Genomic DNA, 10,946 nt, shown 5'->3' with positions numbered 1-10,946 from the left:
GCGGGGACGCGGGCGGGCGGGAGCTCTGCCTGCGCCCGAGGCCGCCGCCGCGGAGAAGCCCCGTGGCCGCTTCGCCCTCCGTCAGTGCTGGGCGCGGAGAAGCCTGCAGAGGCGACCGTGCTCGGTTTTCCCTTCGGTTTGGGGAGAGGGAGCTGGTGGTTATTTTGTAGTTTAATCGACGGTAAGAATCGTACACGCCATGGGCTCCGTGCGATGTTGTCACACGTACGTCTGGGTGAGGTGTAAACCTGGGTGAGCCTACTGCTTGTCTCAAAGTGGTGTGTCAACCTTGCAAAACACACGTGGCTCAGCCTTCATCCGGAGTGTTTGGGACCAGAACTGTTTGCAACTTCGGAAGTTTTTGGATTATTTGCATGGACTGTACTTGTGGACATCCCCAATCAAAAAATCCCAAACCTGAAATATTCCAAAATCTGAAACCCTTTGAACATCTTTTAGTCGTCGACAGGAAGTTTTCCTCTTGTTGAAGGCAATAAGAAAGTTGGGTAAACAGGTAAAGCAAACCGTGGTGTATGATTGTTCTATCCATTGTGCCTGTTCTGAGTGAGATACGTGTGCTCAGACATTGATTTTGCTTTCTTTGCCTCCAGGTGGAAGGCGTTTTCTATGTGAACGATGCCTTGGAGAAGTTAATGTTTGAGGAGTTAAGGAACGCCTGTCGCGGGGGCGGTGAGTGGTAGTTTCACCTGTGGTACAAGCGACCCCTAACGTGTAGCCTGAATAAGTGGCGCCTCAAATAATTGCCACTTTAAAAATACTATCAATAAATTATCAAGACTTGAAACAAACCAGAGAACTGGCTTTCCTTAGCCACTCGGGCCTGTAGAAAGGGTTCAGAGCTGAGTTCCTGCCTCGTGTCTCAGTTAACGTTGGCGGGTGATAGGAGTGGCTCTCGTTTGGTCTGTGCCTGCTGTGTGCCAGGCATTTGATGAGCGCTTTCCATCGGTTGTTCATGCAGTCCTTAAGAGAAGTTAAAAAAAAAAATAGCCACTATTACCTTGATTTTACAGATGCGTGAGTCAAAGTATGATGAGAAGTCAGGTACTTCTGCTTTGCCCCTCGTAACACAACCTCTTGGTGCCAGCCACATTTCACATCCAGCAGTGTAACCAGGGTGCCGCTGATACGGTGGGACTTGGGACGCTGTCTCGCAAGGCTGCTCACATGTGAGGGTTAGAGATTGGTGTTTAAATCTCTCTTAAGACAAGCCAGGTGTGATGGTGCATGCCTGTAATCCCAGCACTTGGGAGGCTGGGGCAGGAGAATCATTCTGAGTGTAAGACCATCCTGGGTGCAAAGTGAGCTCCAGGACAGCCTCAACTGCGTAGTGACGCCCTGCCTCAAACTGACATAGCAATCATCACCTAGTTTTAGCCTCTTTTTTTGGTCTTTTTGAGACAGGATCTTGCTATGCAGTTCAGGCTGGCCTTGAGCTCCTTTTGTAACCTAGGCTGGTCTTGAATGATCCCCCTGCCTAAGCTCCAGTGCTGGGATTACAGGCATATGCCACTGTGCCTGTCTGCCCCTTTCATTTTTAAGATTAGCAAACCAAAGCCAACCCTCTTATACAAAGGTATGCTCACTTGTGTAAAGTGATACACAAGTGACACAGCTGGATGGGAACCCTGTGGCCCCTGACTTTAGATCCATGGTTTTCCTGTTGCCTTTCTCTGTCGTTTAGATGAATCCTTTTTTTTGGGCGGGGGATGAACTATTGAGAGAATACATTTTCTCTACACTGACACCATAGTTTGGCAGTTCCATTGTGTATCCCCAGCACAACATTTGCAAAAGTTGTCAGTATGTATGTAGGACCCTGGTGATGCATTTTTAATTAGCAGAGTTGTCAGGCTGCCCTGTGCATGGGCTGCCTTGCTGTGGATGCTCCCTCGCACTCGCATTTCTACCAGCTTTCCCATTTGGTTGTGCTAGAAGCCTTAACATGGCCCCTTTGTGGAATGCAGCCTAGAAACATGAGTGTATTTGTGCTGAGATCAAAGGTGCTTTTTTCCCCGCTAAGACCCAGTGTTTGTTTCCAGGTGTTGGCGGCTTCTTGCCAGCCATGAAGCAGATTGGCAACGTGGCAGCCTTGCCTGGAATTGTTCATGTGAGTCAGACTTCAGAACCTTAATCATTTATATTTCTCCATGGCTCAAGTTTATTGATGGGTGAATGACCATACCTGACAAATATGGTATCATTGAGAGGGTGTCCTTTGAGCAGTCACAGTAACCAGGGGATCTTGGGAGTCTGATTACTGTTGCAGTTTCCTGCTGCCTTTGGCTGGAGTCTTGAGATCCCTTGGGGTAGTTTTTATGTGTTTGTATTTCTTTGTCACACTGACATCATTGTTTCTGGGTTGTGTACCACCATTATAGATTTCGTTGTGGCCATATTCCAGAGAACAGTTGGAGAGGAAAGGAACAGAAAGAAGTGAAAGTTAAGGGTTAGAATTAGGGATGGAGAGAGGATCGTGTAGCTCTTCTGGGCATAATTGGAAAAGGAGGTGGTGGCAGTAACAGGTGAAGTTGGCTGGCAGCAGTGGGCCATACACACTGCACCTGGAGGCGCGTGTGGAAGTGGGTTTATCCAGCAGTGTATGCCAGTTAGTTTGCTGTGGGTGAGGGGGAGATGAAAGGACATGACTTTTGCAGGCAAGAACTCCTAACTGCCTGGGTGTCTCCATAAAGCCTTGCTGTATTTGATCTGCTTTCTTCCTAGGGCAGGCTCCTTTTCTAGGCCCTGGATGTATAAAGTGTACAGTACACGTATCATCAAATAAATTGCATTTGTCTAGTGACCAATGTAAACTGCAGCCACCTCTTTGTAACCTGACACAACGTGATGTGTCAGTGTCCTGAGACCACCTTTAAAAGATAATAATGGGGCCGGGGAGATGGCTCAGTAGAATAAATGCTTGCCTGGCAAGCGCAAGGCCCTGAGTTCAATCCCCGAGACTGCCAAAAAAAAAGTAATGATATAGGGCCAGCCTGATAGCTCAGCGGGCTAAAGCGCCAGAGCGCAGTGGCTGGGGTTCGATCCCCGGAGTGTTGTGCTGGCCCCACCTGTGGGGCCCAGTGAGACAGTGATTGAGAGTGAGTGTGGTGGCACACGCCTGTAATCCCAGCACTTTAGAGACTGAAAACAGGAGAATCAGTACAATTCTGACATAGTGAGACCCTATAGACCCCGTAGACCCTGTTCTAATTACAGAAACAAATAAGGTAATACATTAAAGCTACTGTGAGGTCCTTCTATATGCTGTTACTGAGGAATTTCCTTAGTTAAAAGTCAGACTATGAGGGGCCGGGGAGATGGCTCAGTAGAATAAGCACTTCCATGACAAGTGTAAGGGTCTGAGTTCAATCCCCGGTTCCACAAAAAAAAAAGTCAGACTATGAAAAAGTTTGTTTTCTAACTGTATTTAGCTTTGTGATTTGGCCTTATTAAAAATCCTCATTTTCAGCAATAGAGATTTTATAGGGGAAAAATATTGATTCTTAGTGTCCGGCCCATCGGGCCACCACAGTGACAGTTTGCAACGACTGCTTGACGTTGTGATTCTCTTCCAGCGATCCATCGGGCTCCCTGATGTCCACTCAGGCTATGGGTTTGCTATTGGGAACATGGCAGCTTTTGATATGAGCGACCCGGAAGCAGTGGTGTCTCCAGGTGAGGTCAGCAAGCCCTCGGGCGTGTGTGGCGCCCCCTGTGGGTCATGGTGTTTCTGAGACAGCACAGCTTCTCTTGTATGCTCTCCAGTCTTACTGATTCTTTCATTTATTTTCCTCTCATTTACTGAGGAAATTTGTGTGGATGCTTGGGATAATTTAAAGTATCAAGCAAAGCATATATATTTACTGAAGATCTTTTGGATCCCATCCCAGTGCCAAAAAATACTCAGACGTTGACCACAAAAACAAATGGAAGCATTTCTTTAGCAAATTTTGTGTCTTTGTGATGCAGTTGCCTCGTAAGACAGATCAGGTCTAGGAATGGTACCTGGCACCTGGCTTTACGGAGCTCAGCCGTGTTGCGCTGGTGCTGGTCACGCAGTAAGTGCTGAGTTTGCTGTTGTCACTTTGGTGTGTATTTACTGGGTGGAAGACATGGAAGTCATGAGGTGCACAGTTAATGCAGAACCATTCAGTAGGAAGGCCCAGGAAAGCTAGGAGTCAGTTACGGAAAAGACAGTAGACATAACCGACCCCTGGCGGCATCAGGAGACGTGCAGTACTCTCTTCCGTCCCCGTGTCCCGCCTTACTGGGTGCTCATTCCTGCCTTCAGTGTTTGTGTTACTTAATTCAGTGACGCCCGGTTTCAGTCCACAGAAGTCGCGTGAATGGCTATGTTGGTTTTAAGAGGATGGATATCTTTTGAACACTGTAGTAAAGGTGAGAAGCTTCTGGTAACAGCAGCCTGACTACCTAGTTTTGTTACATTTGACTGTTCTGTATTTTATAGGTGGTGTAGGATTTGACATCAACTGCGGTGTCCGCCTGCTGAGAACCAACTTGGATGAGAGCGATGTCCAGCCCGTGAAGGAGCAGCTGGCCCAAGCGATGTTTGACCACATTCCTGTTGGGGTGGGGTCCAAGGGGGTCATCCCGATGAATGCCAAGTAAGCGCACAGTGCTCAGTAAGTGAGGGGAAAGGAAACATGCGCTCAGCCTTGTGTCCATCCTGGGACACGCGTGAAGCGGCTGTTGCTTGGTCGCCTTCGGGAAGTAGAAATAGTAGCTGCCATTCATTAGGGCAGTCTGCAGCACACAGCAGTGTCCGTTTAGGAGAGACAGCCACGGACCCTTCACGAGCTCTTCTTCCAGTTAGGTGCTGTGTGCTACTGTTTCCTGTGGGCAGCTACTCTGTTACTGTCCTTGATTTGCAAAAGGAAATGGAGGTGGAGCAAGATGATAGTAACGAGCTTAGTAAGTGGAGTCAGGATTCAGACAAAGGCTGTTTGGCTTCCTGTTGGGCGCTTGCCCTGGCCGAGCTCTACACCGAGGCTGCTGTGGAGCATCACCTCATATAAAGCAGGGCCTTAAACTCCACAGTGCTACAGCAGCCAGACTGTTGAACGAGTCACATCTAGCTTGCCTGCTTGTCTTTCTGTCTTTCGCTTTTTTTTTCTGTGTGTGTGTGTGTGTGTGTGTGTGTGTTGGGTAACAGGGTCTCACCATGTAGGTCAGACTTGTAGTGACCCCCCTGTTTTCAGCCTCCCAGCACTGGATTGCAGGCACGTGCCACCACATGGACTCGGTTGCTGGCTTAGCGTGCCTGGGGTGGGCCCGCACAGCGTTCTGTACTGGGGATCGAACCCCAGTCCCTGCTTCTTGCCTAAGCGGGTGCTTAGTGTGCTGAGCTGTTTTGCCAGCCCAGTCACAGGTATTTCTCTGTTGTCTTTTTTTTTTTTTTTTTAGGCGGAACCGGGGTTTGAACTCAGGCCCTTGCGCTTGCCAGGGAAGCGCTTATTCCACTGAACCATCTCCCCAGCCCTCTCTGTTGTCTTAAAACTGTTTTATCTTTAAAATTCTTCCGTGCTCTATATTCTTTTCAACTATAAACATTAATATAATAGTGTTTTGGCTGTTTTACGTAATTTACCCACACAAAACCCACTTGAATTAAATTACATTGGAAGGTGCTTTTTTCTGTGGTTCCACATGATGTCTGATGTATCCTTGCCAATATCTTAGATGTGGATTTTTTTTTTTTTTTTTTTTTAATCGGGGATTGAACTCAGCACCTTGGGGTTGCCAGGGAGGCACCTGCACTGCTGAGCTAGCTCCCAGGCCTATTAGATGGGAATTTTGATGTAAAAATGTTTGACTGGCCTGTCATCTGGGGTAATGAGGAAAACAGATTGAAAGCTCTTGCTTTGGAATGGGCTGGCTGTACATGAGGATGAAAGCTTACTTTCCTGTAAGCACTTACTATGTGTCCCTTAGCGTGAGAAGTGCTGGGGCTGTGTGAACATCAAGCCATGTCGGGGGAGGCCTTTACCATCTTATAGCAGTTATTTATGTGGTTAGTGTACTCAAAACGCTGCCGCTGCCGAGAGCATTACTGTAGCACAGGGCTGGCTTCCGTGAGTGTGTCCGCCGCCCGGTGAGACGCGCTCCTTCCTGGTCTGGACCTACTGCGGGCGGTGACTGGCACTTCGTGTTACTCCCCAGGGACCTGGAGGAGGCCTTGGAGATGGGCGTGGACTGGTCCCTGCGAGAAGGCTATGCCTGGGCCGAGGACAAGGAGCACTGTGAGGAGTACGGAAGGATGCTGCAGGCCGACCCCAACAAGGTCTCTGCGAGGGCCAAGAAGAGGGGCCTTCCTCAGGTAATCTCGACATAGGCCACGTGATAGATTTTCCAGTTTTATTTTTGTGCTTTTTTTTTGGTATTGGGAATTGAACGCACGACCTCGGGTACCAGGCCTGCACTGTGCTGCTGAGTTATATTCCCAGCCACTCCAATTTTATTTTATTTTATTGAAATGAGAAATAATGTATATTTTCCATTTAACAAAAACGGGGGGCCCAGGAGATGGCTCAGTGGAATAAGTACTTGCCTGGCAAGCGCAAGGGCCTGAGTTCAATCCCCAGTTCCACAAAAAAAAAAAAAAAAAAAGCCAAAAAACAAAAAACACATACCTGCAGAGATTTTCAGTGTATGAAAAAGAATGTAGATCTCTTTATTTAAATGTCATTTTCCGCCCTTTCAACCAGAACCACCATGTTACAGTAACACAAAGGGAAAGAGAAGGGGACCCAGTGTATGTTCTCTAGGCCTTTTATAAAACAAGGCTATTCCTTTGGCCCCATGCATGCGAATCTACAGTAAGGCTGACACTGTAGACCTTAAGGGAACAGGTACCGTGCCAGAAGGGATGCCATGCAGACTGGCACAGCTGGAAGAGCGCACAGTGTTACCCGGCATGCTGCTGGCCTTGTGAGCGAGTGAGTTCAGGGTAAGATACTGGCCAAGAGGGATAATGTGCACACTGAGCATATTAGACGCTCAAAGGGTCGATGTAGTTTCCTGAAACGTGTCAAGGACAGTGACCAGAAAAGGCAGCCAAAGAGAAAGGTGCGTGGGTTCAGGGAGGCGCGCTTTGTGAGGGCCAGGTGAAGGCGCCTGAATCGCTAGCCCTCGTTCCCCATGAGTTCATGGCGTAGGCGAGGGATGTGTCTGCCACTCGGCATCTGAAGTCACCCTGTGATGTAAGGGTCGGTTTCTTAATTGAATAGGTGTGTGGTGCCTTTGCCTCAAAAACAAGTCCTTGGAATAGATTTTCATCATACGTACTTAATTGGGTCAGGTCTTTCCAGTGTTTTTCTTGCTGAAAGGTATTGCTGAGGTATTGTGTAGGTATATACCCAAATGGCCAAATTTTTTTAAAAAAATAATACAAAATGGTTTTAAAAAAAGATACAAAATTTCATTAAAGTAATAGGAATTTGACAGTGGTTGTTGATTGTATGTTATCTTTAAGTTAGTTGTTTAGGTTATCAGATATAAACCTGCAAAATTGGTTTAAAAAAGGTTACAGGACTGGGGAGATAGCTTGTGTTCTAAGGGCCTGTCTGGCAAGCACAAGGACCCGGGGTTGATCCCTGGTCCTGTGTACTGTGCCAGGCACCGAGACCGGGCGTGGTGGCACATGCCTGCAATCCCAGTGCTGGGGAGGCTGAGACAGGAGGGTCACTGTGAGTCCACGCTGCAGCATAGTGAGATCCTGTAACAAAGAAATAAATGGTTAAAAAAAAGTTACGAGAAATTGGAAAAAAATAAAAATTTAAGCATTGACTGCTCCTTTCAGTAGGCCAGCAGAAATCAGCAGTCCGATTACCCAAGCCATTCCATATGTACACGTGAATAGCTTTATCTTTCTTTTGGGAAGTGCGGAAGGAACACTTCCAGTCCGCGTGCCGTCCTTGCACAGGGCCGCGCTGGCCCTCCCTGTGGGGTTCCGGTGTTAGTACATGTGCTGCTGAAGTGAGCACCAAGCACTTAAAACAGTGTTCGCAGATCCCGTAAACCACCATGTGGAAAAGATGTGTCAGAAACATCGTTTTTCTGAAAAGCTATCACAAAGATCATATATTCGTAAAAACAACATGAACTCAAAGAACAAAAATGGAACACGATTGTAAGTTTAGTGTGTGCCAAGTTTGTATGTAGATAGGCTTCGACAGTTGCGAGCTGTGACCCAGAGTTCTCTGTCATGTAAGACAAAGGTACCAGCTCATGGTGTCCGTGAGGTAAGAACATACCACGTTTGAAATTGACAGCGGCTTGTCCGAGCTCTGCCTCCGGCCCAGTGGCCTTGCGCCAGGCCCTCTGGCCTCTGTAGGGCTTGTTATTTCATTGAACGTGGGAGAGTTAAGAGTAGGCGGCCCCGACTGCGCCAGCACTGCTCTTCCCTGGCTTTTCCTGTCGTGCGCTGGCTCCAGTTGGGCTGTGTCCTGCAGTGATGGGTAGTGCCGGGTGTCGACACTGTAAGAACTTGAACTTTGCCTGAGAGTCGCCATTCCCCGGTGTTTGTCACAGGATGTGACCCTTCCTCTCCTCTTGTGCATTGCATGAGCCACCTAATGGCATGGGGGGTTTTTGACTTTTTAAGTCTTTTAGGTGTATGTACTTCAAGCATATAATGATGTAGTAGACTTCAGGAACTAATCTATTATTTTTGTCATGTGGAACATTTAAATTAATGGAATGTTGCTAAAGCTTAGAGCTTTTGTTGCACAAAACACTTTTTATGGGTATTTTGTTGCTGGTGGGTGGTTTTCACCCACTTAATTTTCTTCTTTTTTTTTGTGGCCAGCTCAGCCCTACCCTGGGGGTGGGGCTGGCACAGCATGTGGTGCTGGTGGTTGAACCGCGGTCCCTGCGCTTTTCCTAAGCTTACCTAAGCAGGTGCTTTAGATCCCCGAGCTATCTTGCTGGCCCTCACCCACTTGGTTTTTAAATGGCTTCTTAGAAACACCAGAACTGAAGCTGTTTTATCTGATGTTCTGTATGTTTGCAGCTGGGGACCCTGGGTGCTGGCAACCACTATGCAGAAATCCAGGTTGTGGATGAGATCTTCAATGAATATGCTGCAAAGAAGATGGGCATCGACCACAAGGGGCAGGTGTGCGTGATGATCCACAGTGGCAGCCGGGGCCTGGGCCACCAGGTAGCCACAGGTATCGTGCAGACCTTATGTTTTACTCAGTACCACACAGGTGGCTAGGACAGCTCTGAAGTGTGCTGTGTGGACTTATCCTGGTCCCCTGCTTTGTGACCTCGGAACTACCTTTCTCACCTGAAGAAATGGCATGGTTATTTTGTGTGATAGTTTCTTGGAAGGTTAAGAAAATGATATACATAAAGCACTTAAGTGAGTGCCCGATGGCTCGTAAGTTCTTGGTGTCAGCTCCAGCTGTCATGACATCTACTCAGCCATCTTGCCGAGAGAGTGCAGCTGTGGAGTGGCTGAAGCCGGCACGTGCTCGCAAATGCACAGTGATGGCTGTTCTGCAGGATCAGGGAGTGCGGTGGAGCTGGGCATGGAGCAGGGAGATAGCTTGCTTTGAAGTGCTCATGAAGAAGAGGTCACGTTCATAAAGACAAAGATAGAAGGTTCTAACTGGTGAAATAAGAGATAAATGCATGTGTTCAGGAAAAGCTTTCAGAGGTGTTGGACTGGGTCCTTGCAGTGTAACACACACACACAGGACAAGAGCGATAGCGTGCACAGAAGTAGGGAGCAGGGAAATGGGTTACTCAGGGTTTACGGGGTGTGTGGAAGGGTGGGCGAATACAGGAAAAGACATAAACACATAGAAGGTATAAGTGTGGAAATCCAGGTTGTATTCAGCTTTGTTTTGTATTATCCTGTGAGTTTAGTAATTTGTGTTAACCTGACCCTTAGACTTTTTATTTTTTTGGTATCAGCAGTCAAACTCGGGACCTGGAGCTTTCCGTGCAGGCACTTTGCTGCAGAGCTATAATCCTGGCCCTAGAATTTTTAATCTGACAGAGAGATGTAATACTAGCTAGTGTTTGCAAACTTTTCCACTGAGTTTGTGGATTTGATTCTCATTCCATCATGGAGTTGATTTTCAAACAGTGCTAGCAACCAGCTTTTTTCTGTATGGACACCCTAAAAATTATTTTTATAAACCATAATGGAAACAAATGCATTTTCTAGGGCAGACAAGATAGCTCAGTGGTCTAAAGTGCCTCTTAGGCAAGCACACAGGGACCGTGGTTCAGTCCCCAGCACACATGCCGTGCCAGCCCCGACCCCGGGTGGGCTGAACCGGCCACAAAAGAAAAGCCTTTTCTACTCGGATCTTCATTCACTCACACATTGGCAAGGAGAACTAAGGCCATGTTTTGCTGCTTGTACACGTCTTATCCTCAGTACACAGCAAATGTCTTTTTCTCCCACGTAATTTGTGTCGTCATACTCTGAGGAAGGTGATGATGCCCAAGCCCTGCCCACCCCAGGACATGTGAGCCCAGTGCTCGGTGACTGAGCTACGTCTCCAGCCCTCTTTAAAAATCTTGTTCTGAGACAGGCTGTCACTGAGCGGCCCGTGCTGGCCTGTGCCGGCAGTCCCCGAGCCTCAGCCTCCCGGGTACGCATGGGCGTCACGGCGGTGCAGCACTGCAGCCAGCCCAGCAAATAAAAGCTGGTGAGCAGAGTGAAGTCAGAAGCACATCAAAGAGAAGCTTGCTTTTTGCTTGTTTCTTTATAGAGTGAGGGCAGTGTATCCTGCCTTTCTGCACCAGCCCGTGTGATTTATTTAAGCTTTCTGGTGTGGACTTGTCCTCTTGTTCCAGATGCGCTGGTGGCTATGGAAAAGGCCATGAAGAGAGACAAGATCATAGTCAATGACCGGCAGTTGGCTTGTGCGCGGATCTCCTCCGCAGAA

At 47.9% G+C, this 10,946-nt stretch overlaps 1 protein-coding gene across 1 annotated transcript in view; it reads left to right on the top strand.

The window, feature by feature from the left end:
* Nucleotides 1–602: 602 nt before the first annotated feature.
* Nucleotides 603–10,946, top strand: part of Rtcb (RNA 2',3'-cyclic phosphate and 5'-OH ligase) — a gene marked incomplete at its 5' end in the record, with an annotated part of 14,377 nt that continues 4,033 nt past the window's right edge. The window contains 7 exons of the mRNA XM_023717360.1: nt 603–690; nt 2,061–2,128; nt 3,594–3,693; nt 4,487–4,643; nt 6,199–6,355; nt 9,050–9,209; nt 10,855–10,940. Of these exons, the coding sequence (XP_023573128.1) occupies nt 603–690; nt 2,061–2,128; nt 3,594–3,693; nt 4,487–4,643; nt 6,199–6,355; nt 9,050–9,209; nt 10,855–10,940 (816 nt within the window). The remainder of the gene's footprint in view (nt 691–2,060; nt 2,129–3,593; nt 3,694–4,486; nt 4,644–6,198; nt 6,356–9,049; nt 9,210–10,854; nt 10,941–10,946) is intronic.

This window comes from Octodon degus, unplaced genomic scaffold (genome assembly GCF_000260255.1).
Source record: "Octodon degus isolate 3935 unplaced genomic scaffold, OctDeg1.0 scaffold00004, whole genome shotgun sequence".
Classification (NCBI taxonomy): domain Eukaryota; kingdom Metazoa; phylum Chordata; class Mammalia; order Rodentia; family Octodontidae; genus Octodon; species Octodon degus.
Note: the sequence above shows the minus strand (reverse complement) of the source record. Positions and strands in the feature narration are given on the sequence as shown.